The sequence below is a fragment of the Pongo abelii genome, chromosome 2 (assembly GCF_028885655.2).
Source record: "Pongo abelii isolate AG06213 chromosome 2, NHGRI_mPonAbe1-v2.0_pri, whole genome shotgun sequence".
NCBI classification, from domain to species: domain Eukaryota; kingdom Metazoa; phylum Chordata; class Mammalia; order Primates; family Hominidae; genus Pongo; species Pongo abelii.
Window position 1 is genome coordinate 188,999,024 of NC_085928.1, and position 23,722 is coordinate 189,022,745.

The 23,722-nt window shown below is 39.1% G+C and overlaps 1 protein-coding gene across 2 annotated transcripts in view; it reads right to left on the reverse strand.

The window, feature by feature from the left end:
* ZMAT3 (zinc finger matrin-type 3) overlaps positions 1-23,722 on the reverse strand; it is a 49,063-nt gene continuing 25,341 nt past the window's right edge. The window contains exons 3-6 of one of the 2 annotated variants that reach the window (XM_009239557.4): positions 13,372-13,491; positions 10,134-10,300; positions 9,911-10,011; positions 1-7,687 (exon numbers count right to left, since the gene is read on the reverse strand). In XM_009239557.4, the coding sequence (XP_009237832.1) occupies positions 7,476-7,687; positions 9,911-10,011; positions 10,134-10,300; positions 13,372-13,491 (600 nt within the window). In that variant the 3' untranslated portion in view covers positions 1-7,475. The remainder of the gene's footprint in view (positions 7,688-9,910; positions 10,012-10,133; positions 10,301-13,371; positions 13,492-23,722) is intronic. The other variant, XM_054553023.2, reaches the window with a different exon arrangement.

The following is a 23,722-nucleotide window of genomic DNA, read 5'->3' on the forward strand; positions in this document are numbered from 1 at the left end:
TTTTCAGACAAGACTCAGAAACCATTTTATTAAACTGGAACACAAAATGCGTGTTATAATAATGTCAAGCCTTTATCAGAAATCAGTACATAAGTGAGGATACACAGCCAAAATGAGCCATCAACAAAAGCAGTATAAATTTTAAATAAGTTTCAGATTTCTATACTCAATATGCTAACGAAAATAAAACCGAAAGAGTAGTTTCAATTTCACAATTCACAGTTGATTGGTTTTAATCCCATGACACGTTTGTCATTCTGCAGCCCCAGAACACAGATTTCCAAAGCAGTGACTGGCACTCTGACCCAACAGCATACACAGATCTTAAGCCCCTGTATGACATTTGGAGAAAATTTTAATAAACAACCCTAATTACACACAGTTTGGGCTGACATTTTTTAGCCATATCCTTTACCAAAGATAGTTGTAGTGAAATAGCAAAAGCAGTTTTAAAAGTTTGCCATGCCATTCAATGAAGGGTTCTAAAGCCTCCCTTGGTTTTGCATTTTATTCTCTAATTTAAAACAACAACTGCATTAAAATGCAACCTTAAAGGTGAAAGCAAAATCGGTTTTGCTTCTGAATCTAGAGCATATATCCAAGGAGAAGCAACTTATTGTCCCAGCAGATATCTGGAATGCTTTAAAGCAGGATCTGACATACTCCGGTAAGGCATTTCAAAGCAGACACATCATACCCAAACTAAATCATTATGGTCAGTCAAGGATACCACAGGTGAACACCAAGTAACGCAGAGTTAACGTGAAATTCTTACAAATGACACACGATTTACAAAACCCCAGAAAGGTACTCAGGTACCAAAAGAGGGCAAAACAATGACCAGCCACTCCAAAAGAGTTTTGTTACTGTACATGCCATATTTGCAGAGTAGAAATAAACTGCTCTATATGTGCTTTGCCCTAGGATAATATCACTCATTCTGACATGTGGAGTTACTTTTCCTTAAAAAAATATATCATGTAGAGAATACACAAATAATAATCAATGATATAGAACATTTATTATTTTCACTAGTGAGGGGGTCACTTAAGCACTTACAAAGACTTATAAATGAATCATGAAGGTCATCAAAATGCAAAAGAATCCGATAAATGTTACATTATTAGAATTCAACAGTGCAGCAAGATTTTTAGCAACTGCATCGGGCTTAATTTGGAACTATAGCCATGAGAATATCTTTAAGTTCAAAGAACTGCCGTCTAAAAATAAAAGTGTAATTAGTAAAAATATGTATTTTCCCTCCAAGGGCCCAAAGGAAGTGTTCAGTTACTTTGGAAGCCATGAATTTTATCAAACACACACAAGAATATGAATCTGGAACATTTCAATTCTGATTCAGTTCTACCCATTGAATCTTCATGACCTGGAGAAAGTCACTTAAATTCTTTAGATTTTATCTAAAGAATTTTATCCACAAAAAGTGAGCATAAAAATAAAGGCATATGTAAAAATAATTTTTTCTAAACATGACTACAGTAAAGCTAAAGATGGTTACTAAGGCTTACAATTTCAACAACTCATTGTACAGTACAATCATTTTTAATTCTGCTAATTATCACTGGGGGAAGTGTGGATAATTACAATTCTCAAGGAATTCAAATCAAATTCTTTAGAAAAATTAATAGTTTCAACTTACTAAGCTACTTAATCTGCTCTCCTAGAGTTGTTTAAAACAGCTAATTATATAGGGGTTTGACCCTTTACTCCCCTCTACCTTCTGGTAGAGCAGCTGAAAGTAGTGAAAGGAGAAGTGACAAGTGGGAGAAAAGCAGCAACAGATTGAAATGAGGTATTCGCTGATTTCATAAACCCCAATCAGTAATTTACAGTTTTTTGAAGAAGCTGCATAGTTTGGCAAAAATACATCAACAGAAGTGGGGAAAAGAAAAATTATATTGAAACTTTAAAATTTATGACAAGCACTTAAAAATGACCAATTCTAAAATAAACTTGTGTTTGAAAGGAATTGTCCTCCTCACCCTAAGCACACACAAGAAGAGAAACTGGAAGACAAAAGTCCACAGGAGGAAAAAAAAAAAAAAGTATGTTAATTGGCTCAGATTATCAACTTCATACACCACTTTCAAAATAGATATTTAAACGAATACTAAATCTTAATTAATGACACCCATGCTAAGAATTTAGGGCAGTGTATTGCCTAAAATTTACTTTGGAATGTTCTTTAAAAAAAAAATCTGATGGATCGATGGATGAAAAGAGGGATAGAGAATATGAACAGATACGTGGCAATACAAGTATAGTCAAATGTTGATGGCAGAATCTAGCAGCGGTTATACGGCAAAGTTTTTTCAACTTTGATATATGTCTGAAAATTTTCTTGAGAAAATGTTGAGGAACATGTTAACATTTCTATAATAAAATTAATCTAGCAGTGTGTTTCTAAGATTCTAAGTAGTCAGGCAATTTCGAATTTTAAATTAATTAAACTAGGGAAAATTTTGCTTTTAATGGCTTCAAACCTGATTTGTGAAGATGCTTCATTTAATATAGAAATGAACTAACACAATTAATAATTATTGTGCCAGTCTCTTCGCTTTAGTTGCAAATACGTAATTTTTCCCCTCTCTACAGAAGACAAGTTTGAAAATGACCACTAGAATGAAGAATTTTTCCAAACATCAGTGTCAAGCTCTTCCAATCAACCACACTGCCATTCACTAAGTACAAACCCAACACAGATCAAGGTCAAAAATGATCTCTGACTGCTGCCAGCTTGGGACAACTGGATTCACTTTCAGAATGTATGGTTTCTGATCAATAATGACAATAGTTTTACTTGATATCAAATTGAGATTTCATTAAGGAAGGGAAAAAAAAAGATGTAGAACAGAATTCACACAGACCTTTGTTATTCCAAGCTCCTATTTATGAATGGTGATTCATAGCAATAATTATGTCTCTCTTCTCTCTGTGAAATGCTAACACTTGCTAAAGGCACTCAGATTCTGGGCTTAACGGAGACAAGGTCACATGGGACCATAAGCCAGTACGTTTTTTGGTAGCTACCCAGAAAGGAAGTTTACAAATGTTCCTCCCATTCATAATGGGAAGAAAAAGTCAAACAGCTATCAGTAGAAATGTTTTATGAGAAGCTATTTACACAGCTATTTGTCCATTCAGCTAGAGTGACAGTAACAGCTCACAATTGTAGGGGCTCTCCCCTGCCAAGAAAGCAAAAACAATAACGAAACACTTTTTATCATATATGAAACTCCTGTACAATGATTTGGCTAGAAGAAAAAAAATTGTTGGTAAGGTCAAATTTTTTTAAACATATGTTCAAAAACCTGCATTAAACTTTTATCTGTCCTGACAAAACATGTCTCAATTTCTTTCTAAAGCAGCTCTATTGTCCTAGTACATGCCTCACCAAGTTCTTTAAAGGGCATTTCCAACCTAAGTTCTGACAATGAAGACACAAAGTAGGTTAGGTTCCAAAACCACCTTTCCTAGCCCTGCCTGTAGAAAATACCATGTCGCACAGTTACATGTGTCCCCTGACACAAACGACACACATTTTACGTAGGTCACTGGACCTCAAACTGTTGTTGCTTGCTGTCCCAGCCAATTTAGGAGTGAAGGAAGATGTAACCAGACATACATATCTCCCTTTCTCCCTGTTCAAACTGTAGATAGGTAGCTATAAGCAAGCATATAGTTCTGTAGAAAAGCTTTCTAAAATGAGGTGGAAGATCTCATGCTTCTTGTTAGCTTTTTAAGTCAGGGGAACGTAAGGATGATGTCAAATAGCCACAATTCTTCTTTTAAACTCAGGGCTTCAAAAATCCTAACTGGTTTTCTAAGTTTACCAACTAATTAAAAGGTCAGTGAGGAAGAGCTGGAGGAGGAACTTTTTCCAAATAAATGGTATAAAAAAATTATTCACCTTGCAGAATTTAGTGCAATAAGAGAAAGGCAGACAAACATAAACAACATGCACATATTTACAAGTTGCAGGACATGATGTACAAAGTGAAGACCAACAAAGTATTTTCAAAGCATCTTCAGTGTACTCAAAAGGATTACAGGGCACACTCAGTTTGGTAACTGAACTTTTTTTACAAAACCACTTCAAAGGTATATGCAATCCAATCTTTTAGTTGAAACACGAATTTTCTTTCTTTACAACTTCTTACCCTCAATACCTAAGAAGAATTCTAATTGTCATCTTCTAACATTGATTTTTTATGACAATTTACCCAAAGATATTATTCACAGAGAAGAGGGACTGATGCTATGAGTTCCTATGGATGATTATCGAAATCTAAGTATTTTTTTTTCCAATTTTTGTTGTTGTTGTTGTTTAGGCCTCTGTCCATCCTTGAAGACAGCATAGAAAAAGACACTAACATAATTCCTGGGGAGCACAAGGTGCAAATCCTAAAGTATGTTACAGAGACAGACTGAGCTTCACAAAATGAAACCAAAGAAGATCACATATCACTGACTCAGAAGAAACAACAGTCTGCTTAAACAGAGAAAAAACACTGTTTATGGAATACATGAATATAAGAAATTGTACCATGCAGAGATGTATCTATTTAGGCATTTCCTGCCTGATAACTCTGTCACCCTTTGTTTTCACCTATGGAACAGAGAAGAATACTGCAAGGTAACAAGCTCAAAACACAACCTACTGTCATAGAGATTTGTGATTTTTTTTCAGATGTGCATGTAACTTTTACAAGTGATCATGGAAGTTATTTACCAACTTCCCAGAGTTTGGAATTTAACAAGCAAACTGAGTTATTGTAGGCAATACGGTACTAAAGTGTCCTATAAAACAAACACATAGCTCTTTTTTAGTGCAAAGAAATATAGCAAGTAAGAAATAACACTATAAATCTAACTTCTTTCTTTAAAAGAAAATGCGCTTATGCATTCATAACATCCATTAAGGGCACTGGGAAACTGGAAACCTGAATACACAAGGCCTGAAAAAACATCAAGCCCTTAAGTCAGCTGCTTTTTCTATGTATATAATGAAATTGTTAAGTGGAGAGAGCAAGGGGAACCTTTCTTTTAAAACTATTTCCAATGGAAAACAAAGTGGATGAATGCCATTTTTACAAAATATAAATTCATGTTTGTATCTTCTACTGTTATTTGAAATAAGGGTTGAAATACCTATGACAACATATATGTACGTGTGTGTGTGTGGGTGTGCATACACACACATCTACCTACAGAGAAAAAAAACTAGATTTTTAGGTAATCATAGAACCAAGCGGCCAGCACTATAATGTTAAAATTAACCAAAAAATTATATTTAGCAGCAAAATGAATAACCTACTGGCCAATAAGAAAAGCCCTAAATTGCTCAAAACTATGCAACCCTACTTTATAGATTACTGCAAAAATAAAAAAATAAAAAAAAATAAAAGGGTTATTATACTAAGAGTCACAGGTCTAGACAGAATCCTAACAGAATAGTATTTGATTCTTCTGTTTCTGGGAGAAAAAAAGTTACAAAATAATTCTACTTCTCAAAGAACCACCACTTCAACAGAAGATAGTAACTGGATACTATACAAGGCTTAATCACACAAAACTCGTTTTTAAACATGGGTCTGAGTTGTTTAAAAATTGTCCCAAAGTATTACAGAAAAAGAATGATTGTAATTTGCCTTCCCCTATCTATTTGCCTACAGACTTCTCAAGAAAAAATAGAAGTTTTGTCTCTAATTAGTAATACAAGCAATCAAATGTGAACTGACCATTGTGCAAATATACTGCTTAAAATATAAACTTCCTGATCAAGTGGCCTTTCAAAAGAAATATGGATGACCACTGGTCTTACCCATATAAAATATAGTAAATAGATAAAATGTAGTTAATGAATATTCACAGAGCACTCCATTAGTTAATCTAGATATATATTACAGCTTCGTTTTTTTGTTTTTTTGTTTTTTTGTTTTTGAGACGGAGTCTTGCTCTGTTGCCCAGGCTGGAGTGCAGTGGCACGATTCTTGGCTCACTGCAACCTCCACCTCCTGGGTTCATACAACTTCTCATTTTAAACGCAAAAAACAAAAATAATAATACTGATATAATTATCAGATGCCAAAGTGATCTATCATATACTTGTTAGTATCTTCAAGAAAGCCTAATTACAAGGAATAAAACCATAGTTCATGTATATTTCTACTGGAAACGAAGATAGTGAAACTTTATTTGCTTTTTAAAAAATTCCTCTCTGTGTATAAAACAGCAGGTGGTGATATTTTTCAGGATGGCCACCAGACTTGCAAGACAGAGGAAAATGTAAGTAAAGTGTAAGAATCAGATTATCAAAAAAGTCTGGCAAAACAAAATATCAAGCAATCTGAACTTATGGTTTAGATCATGATATAAGCGCATGTTACTATCAATGAAGAAGTAACTCTAAATTGGAAAATCAAACACACCTTTGTTTCCTAAAATCTGCTGGAAAATGTATTTTTTAAAATCATATCCATCTTAAACTCATTGAATATTCAAATATGAGGCTTGGAAAACCCACAGCACAGCTGGGGCATGAAAATGGGCTTGTTAGACAAGCTGATTCAACTAGGGGGGAAAAAAGAGGAGGGAAGAAGGCGGCAATTACATGTGTGAAATCCACAACTGGAAACCAAGTTTAGCTGTTTGGAAGTACACAAGCTCATTGGGAGTATTTGAATTCAAGAAAACTTGCATTTCAATGATGGGGAGATATGATACAGAAAAAAAAATGTCCTGGGAAAGACCCTAACAGTTTCTAATAATGTATCCTACTGACAATGCATTGAGGTGGCGGTTCTGGTTAAGCCCTGGGAAACTGAAATCTCTGCTGCCCTATTTTTACTTTGATCTAAAAAGAATTCAATGCAATTCTTTAACAGTACATAAAACTACAATTGCAAAAGAAAATGGCAGAAAATAAATGTCCCGGGAAAGACCTTAACAATTTCTAATAATGTATTCTACTGACAATGCATTGAGGTGGTCGTTCTGGTTAAGCCCTGGGAAACTGAAATCTCTGCCAACCTATTTTTACTGTGATCTAAAAAGAAATCAATACAATTCTTTAACAGTACATAAAACTAAAATTGCAAAAGAAAATGAAACTTTTAAATAGTCAAAGTTCTAAGCAGTCAGGCTACTAGTTGACCAGAACTTGAGCAAGATAAAAAGTTATTTCTGATGGGGTAGGTAGGTCACATGCTATGAGCAGCTCAACACAGTTGACCCTGCAAAAGCATTATGACCTAAGAAGCACGTTCTTCACACCCGCCTCCCCCTGCCCCGCCCCTGGGCCCCCAGGTTTTGACATCTCATGGTACCACTGTGGGTTACACGTATTAACATTAAGCAGAGGAATGTACTCATATCAAAAGGACCACAAAGCAGGGCAAGTTGACAAAAGGCAAACAACAGGCAGGACAAGCTGCTCTATCTTAATATAATAATCACTATACATATCCCAGATTCTCCATCTCATTCCTGTACCGCTGTTCAGACACCTTGCTCTTATGTTGCTTGCTCTCTAAATGCTGCCGGAATTCCATCTCTTCGCCAGCTCCAACATTACACATTGAGCAGTAAAACTGGCCACTTGGAGTAACACACATGGCCAGATCACGTGGAATTCTCTGCCGAGAGCGGGGATTGAAGTATGGACCTGCTAAAGCAAGAGATAAAAATAATATGTTCAAAATATTCATTAAGTGAATGACAACCTGACCAATTATCACTGTAATTTGTAATTCTAAGTTCAAATTATAAAATTCACAGATTCTTAGCTTTAAGTGAATGTGAAGTTAATGGATTTTTAAAATTACAATTTTACACACGTTCGATCTAAAAAGATAAAATGATTCCTCCAACTATTGTCAGAAAAATTGCTGTAGAGCCAAACCCAAATTCCAAATGGCTGTGTCTCTAAAAAAGTGAATACACTTTTAAAAATACTTTAATTTCCAAGCATTATATCAGAAGTTGTATGCTTCTGCTAACCCTTTAATCCAAAAATTCTACTTGTAAGAATTATCCTAAGAAAATATTAAGAATTTTCACACTGAGATTTAATAGCAATATGTTTAGCAATAAACAACAGCAATAGCACTATGTTTTTTATCTCAGCAGTGAGTATAAAAGCAAAAATTTAGGGGGAAGGAGAGATTCAAAAATAGGATTAAAGAAAATATGGTAATGAATGCAATGGAAAACTATGCAGTTGCTAAATATAATAATGCTATAGAAAACTCTTATGCTATTAAGTAAACTATGAATATCCCAAACTAGGATCCCATTTCTATTTTAAAGAAGTCATACATATGAAGAGACTAGAATGAAATCTGCAAAAGTGTTGGTGACATTACTGATCATTTCATTTTCTTCTTTTTACATTACTGACCTCATAAGCTGGACCCTTAGTTCGTTAACTTTCTGCTGTTCACTTCCACTATAATAATATACACATAATACTTTTCTCAAAATACTGCTTTCACTGCATCCTACAAGTGTTATTATATTTTCATTACTGTTTCGTTGTAAGAATTTTTAATTTCCAGTATAATTGTTTCTTTGAACCATGAGTTATTTAGAAGTGTTTTTAAATTCCCAAACAAATGGAAATTTTGTTTGCTTTTCTATTTTTCTTGTTGACATCTCATTTCATTGTACTCTGGTCAGAGAACATAATCTATCCTAAAATTTATTTTTCTGATATTAAGACAGCTATCCCAGCTTCTTTCATTTCAGATGGATTTCTTTCATCCAATTTAACATTTTTTTGGACTTCGGTAATTTTACATTTATTATAATTACTAATATATGTTTAGACTTTTATTAATCATAAGGAATTGTGCTTTTTTTTTTTTTTTTTTGAGACAGAGTCTTGCTGTCACCCAGACTGGAGTGCAGTGGTGTAATCTCAGCTCGCTGTAGCCTCCACCTCCCAGGTCCAAGCGATTCTCCTGCCTCAGCCTCCCAAGTAGCTGGGATTACAGGCGTATGCCACCATGCCCAGCTAATTTTATATTTTCAGTGGACATGGGGTTTCACCATGTTGGCCAGGCTGGTCTCGAACTCCTGACCTCAGGTGATCCACCTACCTCAGCCTCCCAAAGTGCTGGGATGACAGCCACGAGCCACAGGCACCTGGCCTGAATTGTGCTTTCTATATGTCCTTTTTTTAGTAGGCTTCTCTGGCTTTTCAGTTAGCTCTGTTTTCTATTTGTTTCACTGTTCAAGTAAATGACCTCTGCTGGCATGTGCATGAATCAGAGGCTGAAGTAGAGGGGAGGGTGAGGGACTACTCAGCCCACTCTCCCTACTGAAGACAATCAGAAAATGCAGAATTTATTCCTATAAATCAGTGTTTGTGAACTAAATGTGTATATCAGAAGCATCAAGCAAGCATTTTCAAAACACACATATGTCTGGGTCCTACTCCAAATTTACTCACTGAGAATCTCTAAGTCATGGTTCAGGCATTTTGTAAAAACTCCTTGGGTAATTCTGTTTCACTAGCCTGGTTAAAAAACACTGCTTTAGAATCTTTTCTTTAAAATGGTACAACTTGAAACCAAGTAGCCCATTTTTATCATGTCTTTTACATTTCTTAGCTGGAAATATAAACAAACATAAGGGGACAAAGATAAGAGATCCTAAAACATAGACTACAGTGTAAAACCAAAATAAATAATATATTACTTACAATAATAAAGTAAATAAATGAGACCTGAAATACACACCAGCCTGAAAGGCCGCCACTAGACTAATTCAATAAAACACTGACTAACTCCAAACTCTCAGGGCTATCTATTATCATTATCTATCATCACAAAAACGAAGAAGACTACGTACAGAATGTACCCAAGGTATGTGGAAACAGACAAGATACCTGAATTATTCTGTACTGTATACATATTTCTCCTGTTAGGCATCATCTTAAACTCATTCCCTTCTTTCCTGGCCCGCCGTTGACCCAGCTCTGAGGATTCCCTGGAGAAAAGAAGTTTAAAAAAGAGTGAGTCTTCTAAACAAGAATCCCTTTCTACTCTTTTTCTTTCAAGACAGTCAATCTCACATAACACTTTGGCCTCAGAGAAAATGGCAATACCTACGAGAATGAGTTACTCTGAGCTTCCGCCAGCCGCAGCCTCTTGGCATGATTCTTCCCTTGATAGTGAGCCTGAGCCACAGCTGGGGAACTGAAGGAGGCATCACAGAGCTTACAGTAATCATTCTCCGTGGCCAGGATCACTCGGCCTCCTGGCTTAAAGGAGCCCATCTGACATCAAAGACACAAGAAGAAACAAGGTTAAAAAAAATACGGAGCTTCCTCCTTCTCCTCAAAGGTCTTTTTAAGAGCTGAAAAACAACCAAAGGATATGGCATGACCACAAGCATTAAGCTTCATCAAGAAAATAATTCATTCCAGGAAAACAAAAAGGCTGGGAGATACTTAATCATGGTTTTGCATTATAATCACCTAGGTACCAAATTAGTGAATGGCTAGTTGCTGTCGCCACTGAAGACATTTTTTAAAAGAGTTTTAAAAACCTTAGATTTAGGACAGTAAGTCATGGGTAAAATAGGTAAGGCCTAAAATCACATTACGGGAAAGAGTAAAGTCTGCAGAATCCATCAACAAGCATTTAGTGACTGTTAACTCTTTATTAGGGTTGCTGTCTAGTCCAGAAGGGATACACAGTCATATATTTTTTAAAAAAGAGCCCCTGTCCACAAAGAGTCTACAAACTAGCTACAGATATAATCAGGAAAAAATTAAAAATGAGTAGCAAATCCAGACAATTGTATTCAGGTTGTGGAATAACATGTTAAAGAGAGCCTAACAGAGTGCCCAGAAGATAGTAGGCACTCAGTAAATATTAGGTTAACAAAAAAAAGACACACTAGGTTTTGGCCAGAAGAGAATAATATAGTACATGATAAAGATTCTGGAAACCATATATATCAGGAACAGTTGCAAAAAATAGCATCATTTCACTTGGAAGGGAAGTTTTTTCTGGGGTATGCTCTGAAGAAAGGCTTAGGCTGCCTGCCCAGGAGGGTGGAGCCCACTGAAAACAGCCCCCACTGTGGGTAGCTATTCAATTCTAGAGCAGCCTTCAGAAACCAGTGACAGGAAAACTACGCAGCTTGAAGATCTCTCTGGGTATCTTTTTGTTCTCTGATTTGGTTTTTTATATATCTCATTTTCCCCACAAATCCATGAGAAGGAAGAACAGCCAGAATTGCTACCCACACTTTTAAATACTAAAAACTAACACTCAGAAAAGTAAAATGATACAAGCTGGTTAGAAGCAAAGGTCTACGATCAAAAGAAATTCTCGGGCCGGGCACGGTGGCTCATGCCTGTAGTCCCAGCACTTTGGGAGGCCGAGGTAGGTGGATCACCTGAGGTCAGGAGTTCGAGACCAGCCTGGCTAACATGACAAAACCCTGACTCTACTAAAATAACAAAAATTTGCGGGGTGTGGTGGCAGGCACCTGTAATCCCAGCTACTCAGGAGGCTGAGGCAAGAGAATTGCTTGAACCCAGGCGGCGGAGGTTGCAGTGCGCCGAGATCGCACCATTGTACTCCAGTCTGGGCAACAAGAGCAAAACTCCATCTCAAAAAAAAAAAAAAAAGAAAGAAATTCTTGCTCCACCACTTTACAAAACATGTAACACCATGGAAAGTTACTTAGCTCATCTAAGCTTCTAATAAACTTCCAATGAGGCTGAAACTGCTGACCTATGGACACCAATTTGAGTACTATGGCCAATACCTCTAAGTTGTTGCAAGCATTAAATGAGGTCAGGGCCTGGGACTAAAACGAAGCAAGTGAGACACTTGCCTTGGGCTCAGAATTTAATGGAGCATCAAAAAAACCTCAGTAATCAAGATTAATAATACTTTAATGGATTTTTTTCATTAAATTTTCTTTTTATTTTTTTGAGATAGTCTCGCTCTGTCGCCCAGACTGAAATGCAGTGGCACAATCTTGGCTCACTGCAACCTCCACCTCCCGGGTTCAAGTGATTCTTGTGCCTCAGCCTCCCAAGTAGCTGAGACTACAGGCACACGCCACCACACCCAGCTTAAAAAATTAAATTTAATGCAAAAAATTAAGGATGAATAAAATACCAAAATTTTACATTCAGAATCAGTAACAACAGTGCCATGCCAAGTCATATTGCAGCCTAGGGCAAAAGGAAAATCAGTAATACTTATTCTAAGTTTTCAATGTTTTTGTTCACCACTATTTTACATCAATTTTACATTTCTAAAATATTGTATTAAATATCTATCTTTATTACTGAGTTTTTTGGCTCCTTCTTAAATTTTGTGCCCAAGTTTAGTGCATCCATCACCTCACTGTAGTCCCAGCCCTGACTGAAACAACATATGAAACATGCTCAGCACAGTGCCTGGCATGATATGTACTCAATTATAACTATTATTATTTATGACCACTGTATTGTTTTATGGACATATAACACTTCAAAGACAGATTAAGAGTAGACTCCATGTTTCAGAGGCTACTAAGGTACAGGAATATCTTGCCTAAATCACCTGTTCTATCTTCCAAAGAGCAAAAGAACTTGGTTTTCAAGCCTGTTTCATAATAGCAAGGTCCAAAACATGTTTACACAGGCTCTCTGAATAGAGGTAAGTAATAAGCATCTCAAACACCTAATTTTGCAACTGGAAGACAAAATCTGAAATAAATGGGATGAACTGCAATAAAGGAACACATGTTTGAAAATCTCTCTTTTCATTTTGGGGTTAGCCTAGACATTCAGGATCATTTAGCCCAGAATTTTTTTTTTTTTTTTTTTTTTTTGAGACGGAGTCTCGCACTGTTGCCCAGGCTGGAGTGCAGTGGTGCAATCTCGGCTCACTGCAAGCTTCACCTCCCGAGTTCGTGCCATTCTCCTGCCTCAGCCTCCCGAGTAGCTGGGACTACAGGTGCCCGCCACCACGCCCGGCTAATTTTCTGTATTTTTAGTAGAGATGGGGTTTCACCATGTTAGCCAGGATGGTCTCGATCTCTTGACCTTGTGATCCACCCGTCTCAGCCTCCCAAAGTGCTGGGATTACAGGCGTGAGCGACCGCACCCAGCCCATTTAGCCCAGAATTTTAAGAAATGTATAAAGACTCATGTAACAATAGCCTGCATTAAATCCAGCACTGTAGTTCAAGGAGTTAAAAGTACCAAGCAGCATCTTTCAGGATTATTTTCCCAACTGTACCCTAACGGACACATGGACGACAAATGTCATCCGTAACCATTTGTGCATACTACAGCTTCCACCCTAATGCTGCTTCACCCTGACACACGTGTCTCACCTGCTGAGGGACTGGAACAACTGGAGTAGCTGCAGGCTCAACCACATTGCTCATTCTAGCAGGAGGAGGACAGCTATTTGCTGCATAGTAATTTCGGAGTTTCTTACCATGATTTTTACCCTAGAAATAAAAATAAAATGAGTACAGCAGTCCCCCCTTATCTTCAGTTTCAGCAATTTCAGTTAGCTATGGTCAACTGTGGTCCAAAAATATTAAGATATTTTGAGAGAGAGACCACATTCACATAATTTCCATGACAGTATATTTTTATAATTGTTCTTTTTTCTAGTTAATTATTGTTGCTATTCTCTTACTAGCCCAATTTATAAATTAAACTTTATCATAGGTTATGTATGTACAGGAAAAAAAAACGCATATAGAAGGGTTCAGAAATATCACGGTTTTAGGCATCTACTAGGGGTCTTGATATCTCCTACGGATAAAAGAAAACTGTAATCACCCTGAGAAAGTGTGTCAAACTGAGTTAATCAATGTATTTACTTAATCACTTAAAAAAAAAAAAGAAAAAAACACAAGTAATACTAACTACATTTTATTCCTTCATACATACACAACCCTGGGGGTAAACAGACTACTATAGTGCTAGATTTGATTGCTAGATCTTGAAGTAAAAGAGCCTACCCTTTGGCTCTAACAGAACAATTAAATTTATCTGGGAAAGACAAGAGAACACAGCCAAAGGAAATTAATTTCCTATATGTTTCTTAAAAAGTATCACATTGGCTGGGTGCGGTGGCTCACGCTTGTATCTCAGCACTTTGGGAGGCCAAGGAGGGTGGATCACCTGAGGTCAGGAGTTCGAGACCAGCCTGACCAACATGGTGAAACCCCATCTCTACTAAAAATACAAAAATTAGCTGAGCGTGGTGGCACACGCCTGTAATCCCAGCTACTCGGGAGGCTGAGGCAGGAGAACCACTTGAACCTGGGAGGTGGAGGTTGCAGTGAGCTGAAATCACACCACTGCACTCCAGCGTGGGTGACAAAGTTAGACTCTGTCTCAAAAAAAAAAAAAAAAAAAAAAGAAGTATCGCATTTTCCAGTGACTTATGTCCTCACCCAACTTCTTGCCATTTATATGCCACAGTTAAATATGAATTTCATGACACTCTGATCTAATGTACTTTATAAGTTAGTAATGAAATGGATAATCCAATTATTCTTTAAAAATTGCACTTACAGAGTATCTTTTTACTTACAAAGGATGTTCATTGCATTTATTCATTTGCTGCTCACAAAAATCTTGTAAGAGGAATTTGTTAATATTGTCCATTTATGACAGCCAAAGAACTGCGATCCAGAGACTGTAAGGAGCTTGCCCCCAGCTCCCTTCTCAAGGGCTAAATAGCACAGCCAAAGCCTAAGACAGGCCTTCCAAATCAAAGAATGGCCCCTTTCCACTACAGCATGATGGCTTCAAGATGGACTAAGAACCTCTACTAACATGAACTTGCCTTTCTCATCACATATTATTAGTCACATGATTATATTCCTTGAACTGACACAAACTAGTGGCAAGGGTCAATAGTACAAAAGCATTCTAAATAAGGGTAAAACAGTATATTATTCTTTAAACTGCATTGTAAAACTCAAACCTGCAGGCAAACATTTATTCACCATCTATTTATATGCTAAGCCCTAGAAATAAACTAAAGACTAGCACATAGAGGAGGAGACAGACACATAAGCAGCTAAATAGAGTAATGAACTAAGATCCATCTTCTCCTCACTTCAATACCCTAAAGGTGTTTTACCATGGTCACAGTGAACTCCAGAGTTAAATCCACTGGTCACATATGTGCCTTCATCTTACTGGAACTCAAAGTGGCATGATACAGTTCATTTCCTTCTTGAAACATTCCTCCTCCTATCATCTGTACTCCTTCTTCCCTCCCCATCTCTCCTCCTCTATCAGACCTCTAAACTCTACAATGTCCAAGGACCCACCCTTGGCCCTCTTCTATTCTCTGACTCTAGGTTATTCTAACCAGACCTATAGCTTTCAAATACCATGAGTAAGTTGGTGACTCCCCAAATCATCAATCTCCATTCTTGACCTTCAGAACCATATATCCAACTTCCTCCTGGTCATCCATACTTTCACGTCTTAAGAGGCATATCCAACTTAAAATAACTTTTGATTCCTCCTCCATAGAACTTTCTCATCACCACCATCACCACCACCACTAGTCATCCACAGTAGGTAAATGGCACCACCATCCACAAAGTTACCCAAGAAAAGCCAAGGGGTCCTTTTCCTGATTCCATCCTTCCCTAAGCCCAACACATTCAACCCATCAGCAAGTCTTGTCATTCAAAATACATCCCAAATCACTCCACTTCTCTCCATGGATACTACAAATACCACAGTAATCCAAGGTACCAACATTTTTCGCTTGCAGTAGGTAACGGTGGTCATTTGCAGTAGGTAACAACTCCTAATTGGTCTCTGCTGTTAATCTTGTCCTCCTAGAATTCTCTTCATTATAAACCAAAGTAATAATTCTTGACATGAATCAGTTCCATGTCACTGCCTCACATAAAACTCTTCCAATGGCTTTCTGCTATACTTAAAATTGACAAATCTTACCTATAAGGCCCTACACGATATGGCCCCGTCTAACTGACAAATCTTACCTATAAGGCCCTACATGTTCTGGCCCCATCTAATTGACAAATCTTACCTATAAGGCCCTACATGATCTGGCCCCGTCTACCTCTCGGGTCTTATGTCAGACAGCACTCCTTCCTTTCCCCTGCTCATTATGCTCCTGGCTCACTAGGCTGCATGTGCTCCTTAAACATGCCAAGCTCACGCTAGGTCCAAGGACTTTGTACTTAACTGTTCCTTTTGCCTAGAATGTACCTCTTGCAGATCTCTGTATGGATGGCTCCTTCTAATCTTTCAAGTCTCAACTCAAACTGGACCTCACTCACTCTCAAGTGTCACAACCATTCCCCCTCCCCACACCACACACACTCCATCATATTACCACACTGTCCGGTTTTATTTTATCTTAGTACCACTAATCACTATCTAAAATAATATAGTTTGTTGACTTGTTTTTTTTCTCTTTCCTCCGCTCTGTAATGTAGACTCCTTGAAAATGAGGACCTCATCTGTCTTGTTTACTGTTCTAATCCAAATGCCTAGAATGGTTTCCAGAATATAGCAAGCAAGCAATAAATAACTCTTGGATAAATGAACCAAGTATTATAATGACGATAATAAACTGCTAGAACACAGAGAAGGAATTTCTTATTCCTGCCTGAATGTATCACGGAAGACTTCCCTGAAAAGGGGGCCACTGACTCATCTTTTTAAATGAGCAAATGTTTACAGGGGAGGTAAGAAGTAAGGGAAAAGAAAACTGTGCACCAAGAAAATAGCATGAGCAAAAGCCCAGCCTTCTGTGTTGAGGGGCTACAAGGAGAGATAACGGGTCTTCTAGATCCTTTGGAGGAGAGGCAGAAATTGAAATACACAGGGGGCTCATTCTTAATGCCTTTGCCCACGATAAAGAACTTGGACTTCAGAGGCAGAAAGGAGCCTCTGAGGAACTTTAAGCAAAGAAGTGCATGACCTGATTGTATTTGATAAAGATGAGCATCAGGGTAGCACACCAAAGCTGAAAGCTGGGAAGATACACAGAGGAGAGTCAAGGACAAAATCCTAGACACTACAACACAGAGTCTAGTAGAGAATGAAGATCCAGAAAATGCGATGGAGAATGTCTAGCCAAAAAGTAAGATAAAAATCAGACAGTATGTTATCATAGAAGCCCACAACCAAACTGGAGTTCAAGAGTGTGGTCAGGATGAAGACAGACTCTCAGGAATGATCTGAATGTGGATGGTATTTAAAGCTATGGAGCCAAAAACCATCACCTAGACAGAGTGGAGACAGATAAGAGCTTGAGAAATGGGCCTGAAGCAAGATAATGGCTGGATAAAGGAGAAAGACACAGGAACTATGAAGAAGGTAAGAACAAGTAATAGCATATTGGATAAGAGGGTAGAAAGGAGGTGAACCACAGGGTAGATGGAAATATTTATGAAAAATTTTTAAAGGTGTGGGGAGGAAAAAAGGCTTTGGGGAAGAAGATAGAGTCAACAATCTCAATCTCAATATGAGATTGAGACAACCAAAAGACATCTTAATGAATCCAAGAGACAGTGCAATGTGTGGCTTAGTGACAGCAACTGGAGACAGACAAATTCCTAGGCAGACAGGGATGCGTCCCTGTGAAACCCAACCTTCATGCCAAAGACAGTTTAAAGACTGAAAACTGAGCTGCCAGTTCCAGGTGGAGTCCACAACCAGAGTAAGAACTTCCTCGATGCCTTTTAGGCAATCAAATGATGCTTTTTCCAAGCCCACCCATGAACCAATCAGCACGCACTCCCCCATTCTGAGCCCATAAAAATCCCAGACTCAACCTCACAGATGGCAAACCTCTTTTGGGTCCCCTCTCACACAGAGGGCTAATCACTCTTGGGCCCCCTCTCCGCTGAGCACTTTCCTTCTGTTGCTCAATGAAATTCTCCACCCACCCACTCTCCAGTGTCCATGTACATTATTCCTCTTATTCCTCTTGGTCACGAGACAAGAACCTAGAATAGGCCGACCTGTAACACACACCCATTCACTGAGCTGCGGGTGGTGGGACCAACTGAGCTGTAACATGCCCCTGTTCGCCAAGCTGCAGCTGGCGGGAACAATAGAAAGCTGCAACATTTCTTGGGAGGTCAGATCTTGGGACTCCCCGGGTAAGAGCTGTAACACCCCTTGGGACTCTGCCATTGCTGACATCTCTGCGTTTTCAGGCACCACCCACATTCCCCTCATCTAGACAACGACACCCAATGCAGAAGCTGCTGGCAACACACCCAGTGGAGCCATGGGCTGAGTGCAGATCCCTCAGCAGGCACAGGATCCAGGCCAAGGCACAAGCCGAGCATAGCCTGCCAGGCTAAGTGGGCGGAGTGAGCTCGGTGGAATGAGGCCCCAGGCAGAGGACACAGCAGCCACAGAGATTTCCGGCTGGTGAAGCAGCACCAAAGGAATCCTTACACTGCAACCCTCCCTCCAGCTCACTGAGCAACGGGGGAGAAAAAGCCAGTGTGCCACTTCCTCCCGCTTGCTGAACTACAAAAGCTCCAACATTAGCACTAAGGAAGTCAAGGCTAAGAAGGTTTAGAAATCTTCTAAAAACAGGTGAGAATTTGAATCTACAACTCTGGTGGAAGATAACAGGGTTAAATAGTTACTGACTACCCTCTATGTTATGGCAACCATTCTAAGAAAAGGAGATAAAACAGTGAACAAAGGCAAAGTCTCTGCCCTCAAGAAGCTTTTCTAGGGGACATAAACAGAATATATACATGTACATATATATATGTACACACACACAACCAAAGAAAAAAGAGTGACAACTGCTCTGCAAAAAATAAAACAGGATGATATAACAGATAATGGACAGGCACAGGGTGGGGTGGGTAGACAAGGCTTCTCTGGGGAGATACATGTCAGCTAAAAGCTGAAGCATGAGATGGCTCCAGCCGTGCAATGTAGAGAAAGGGGGAAGAGCTGGGCATCAAGAGACCCACTTGCTGTGCTAAGTCTGAGATCCCTTTCAGATGTCCAAAGAGAGACCAACCTGGAGTTTACAAACGAGGTCAGGTTAGAGAGAGAATCTGAGGAGTTATCAGTATGTAGGTGGAATTTACAACCATGGAACTAGGGCCAGGCACAGTGGCTCATGCCTATAATCCCAGCACTTTGGGAGGCTGAGGCAGAAGGATCACTTGAGTCCAAGACTTTGAGACCAAACTGGGCAAAATGACAAAACCCCGTCTCTAAAAAAACAAAAATGAGCCACGCATGGTGGTGCAAACCTATGGTCCCAGCTGCTGGGAGCACTGAGGTGGAAGGATCAGTTAAACCGAGAAGGTTGAGGTTGCGGTGAGCCATGACTGCAACACTACACTCCAGCTGGGTGACAGAGCAAGACCCTGTCTCAAAAAATAAAATAAAATACAAGATGGCCAAATAGGAACAGCTCTAGTCTGCAGCTCCCAGCATGATCAACGTAGAAGACGGGTGATATCCACATTTTGAACTGAGGTACCTGGTTCATCTCACTGGGACTGGTTGTACAGTGGGTACAGCCCATGGAGGACGAGCTGAAGCAGGGTGGGGTGTTGCCTCAACCGGGAAGCCAAGAGGTCAGGGGATTTCCCTTTCATAGCCAAGAGAAGCAGTGACGGACTGCACCTGGAAAAACAGGACACTTCCGCCCAAATACTGTGCTTTTCCCAAGGTCTTAGCAACCAGCAAACAAGGAGATACTCTCCCGTGCCTGGCTTGGCAGGTCCCACACCCACAGAGCCTCACTCACTGCTAGCGCTGCAGTCTGAGATCAAACTGCAAGGCAGCAGCCTGGCTGGGGGAGGGGCCTCAGCCATTGCTGAGGCTTAAGTAGGTAAACAAAGTGGCTGGGAAGCTCAAACTGGGCGGAGCCCAGCAAGGCCTACTGCCTCCAGACTCCGCCTCAGTGGGCAGGGCTTAGCTGAACAAAAGGCAGCAGACAACTTCTGCAGAGTTCAACGTCCCTGTCTGACAGCTCTGAAGAGAGCAGTGGTTCTCCCAACATGGTGTTTCAGCTGAGAATGGACAGACTGCATCCTCAAGTGGCTTCCTGACCTCTGTGTAGCCTAACTGGGAGACACCTCCCAGTAAGGGCCAACAGTCACCTCATATAGATGGGTGCCCCTCTGGGATGCAGAGTCCGGAGGAAGGATCAGGCAGCAATATTTGCTCTTCTGCAGCCTGCACTGGTGATACCCAGGCAAACAGGGTCTGGAGTGGACCTCCAGCAAACTCCAACAGACCTGCAGCTGAGGGACCTATTAGAAGGAAAACTAACAAACAGAAAGGAATGGCATCAACATCAACAAAAAGAACATCTACACCAAAACCCCATCTGTAGGTCACCAACATCAAAGACCAAAGGTAGATAAAACCAAAAAGATGGGGAGAAACCAGAGCAGAAAAGCTGAAAATTCTAAAAATCAGAGTGCCACTTCTCCAAAGGATCATAGCTCCTCACCAGCAATGGAACAAAACTGGACGAAGAATGACTTTGACGAGCTGACAGAAGTAGACTTCAGAAGGTCAGTAATAACAAACTTCTCCAAGCTAAAGGAGCATGTTCAAACCCATCACAAGGAAGCTAAAAACCTTGAAAAAAGGTTAGACGAATGGCTAACTAGAATAAACACTGTAGAGAAGACCTTAAATGACCTGATGGAGCTGAAAACCATGGCATCAGAACTTCGTGACACATGCACAAGCTTCAATAGCCGATTCGATCTAGTGGAAGAAAGGCTATCAGTGATTGGAGATCAAATTAATTAATGAAATAAAGCAAGAAGACATGGTAAGAAAAAAAGAGCAAAAAGAAATGAACAAAGCCTCCAAGAAATATGGGACTACGTGAAAAGACCACATCTACGTTTGATTGGTGTACCTGAAAGTGATAGGGAGAATGGAACCAAGTTGGAAAACACTCTTCGGGATATTATCCAGGAGAACTTCCCCAACCTAGCAAGGCAGGCCAACATGCAAATTCAGGAAATACAAGGAATGCCACAAAGATACTCCTTGGGAAGAGCAACCCCAAGACATGTAATTGTCACATTCACCACGGTTGAAATGAAGGAAAAAATGTTAAGGGCAGCCAGAGAGAAAGGTCGAGTTACCCACAAAAGGAAGCCCATCAGACTAATGGCGGATCTCTCGGCAGAAACCCTACAAGCCAGAAAAGAGTGGGGGCCAATATTCAACTTTCTTAAAGAAAAGAATTTTCAACCCAGAATTTCATATCCAGCCAAACTAAGCTTCATAAGTGAAGGAGAAATGAAATCCTTTACAGACAAGCAAATGCTGAGAGATTTTGTCATCACCAGGCCTGCCTTACAAGAGCTCCTGAAGGAAGCACTAAACGTAGAAAGAAAGAACCAGTACCAACCACTGCAAAAACATGCCAAATTATAAAGACCATCGATGCTATCAAAAAACTGCATCAATTAACAGGCAAAACAACCTGACAGCAAACATCATGACAGGATCAAATTCACACGTAACAATATTAACCTTAAATGTAAATGGGCTAAATGCCCCAATTAAAAGACACAGACTGGCAAATTGGATAAAGAGTCAAGACCCATCAGTGTGCTGTATTCAGGAGACCCATCTCATGTGCAAAGACACACAGAGGCTCAAAATAAAGGGATGGAGGAAGATCTACCAAGCAAATGGAAAGCAAAAAAAAAAAAAAAAAAAGCCAGGGGTTGCAATCCTACTCTCTGATAAAACAGACTTTAAATCAACAAAGATCAAAAGAGACAAAGAAGGCCATTACATAATGGTAAAGGGATCAATTCAATGAGAAGAGCTAACTATCCTAAATATATATGCACCCAATACAGGAACACCCAGATTCATAAAGCAAATCCTTAGAGACCTACAAAGAGACTTAGACTCCCACACAATAATAATAGGAGACTTTAACATCCCACTGTCAATATTAGACAGATTAACGAGACAGAAGGTTAACAAGCATATCCAGGACTTGAACTCAGCTCTGCACCAAGCAGACCTAATAGACATCTACAGAACTCTCCACCCCAGATCAACAGAATATACATTCTTCTCAGCACCACATTACACTTACTCTAAAACTGACCACATAACTGGAAGTAAAGTATTCCTCAGCAAATGTAAAACAACAGAAATCACAACAAACTGTATCTCAGACCACAGTGCAATCAAATTAGAACTCAGGATTAAGAAACTCACTCAAAACTGCACAACTACATGGAAACTGAACAACTTGCTCCTGAATGACTACTGGGTAAATAATGAAATGAAGGCAGAAATAAAGATGTTCTTTGAAACAAATGAGAAAAAAAACACAACGTACCAGAGTCTCTGGGACACATTTAAAGCAGTGTGTAGAGGGAAATTTATAGCACTAAATGCCCACAAGAGAAAGCAGGAAAGATCTACAACTGAAACCCAAACATCACAATTAAAAGAACTAGAGAAGTAAGAGCAAACAAATTCAAAGGCTAGCAGAAGGCAAGAAATAACTAAGATCAGAGCAGAACTGAAAGAGATAGACACACAAAAATCCCTTCAAAAAATCAATGAATCCAGGAGCTGGTTTTTTTAAAAGATCAACAAAATTGAGAGACCACTAGCAAGACTAATAAAGAAAAAAAGAAGAATCAAATAGATGCAATAAAAAATGATAAAGGGGATGTCACCACCGATCCCACAGAAATACAAACTACCATCAGAGAATACTATAAACACCTCTACACAAATAAACTAGAAAATCTAGAAGAAATGGATAAACTCCTGGGCACATACACCCTCCCAAGACTAAACCAGGAAGAAGTTGAATCTCTGAATAGACCAATAACAGGCTCTGAAATAGAGGCAATAATTAATAGCCTACCAATCAAAAAAAGTCCAGGGCCAGACAGATTCACAGCTGAATTCTACCAGAGGTACAAAGAGGAGCTGGTACCATTCCTTCTGAAACTATTCCAATCAATAAAAAGAGGGAACTCATTTTATGAGGCCAACATCATCCTGACACCAAAGCCTGGCAGAGACACAACAAAAAAAAAGAGAACTTTAGACCAATATCCCTGATAAACATCGAGGCGAAAATCCTCAATAAAATGCTGGCAAACTGAATCCAGCAGCATATCAAAAAGCTTATCCACCATGATCAGGTCAGCTTCATCCCTGGGATGCAAGGCTGGTTCAACATACACAAATCAAAAAACATAATCCATCACATAAACAGAACCAATGACAAAAACCACATGATTATCTCAATAGATGCAGAAAAGGCCTTTGACAAAACAGAACAGCCTTCATGCCAAAAACTCTCAATAAATTAGGTATTGATGGAACGTATCTCAAAATAATAAGAGCTATTTACGACAAACCCACAGCCAATATCATACTGAATGGGCAAAAACTGGAAGCATTCTCTTTGAAAACCAGCACAAGACAAGGATGCCCTCTCTCACCACTCCTATTCAACATAGTGTTGGAAGTTCTGGCCAAGGCAATCAGGCAAGAGAAAGAAATAAAGGGTATTCAATTAGGAAAAGAGGGAGTCAAATTGTCCCTGCTTGCAGATGATGTGATTGTATATTTAGAAAACCCCATCGTCTCAGCCCAAAATCTCCTTAAGCTGATAAGCAACATCAGCAAAGTCTCAAGATACAAAATCAATGTGCAAAA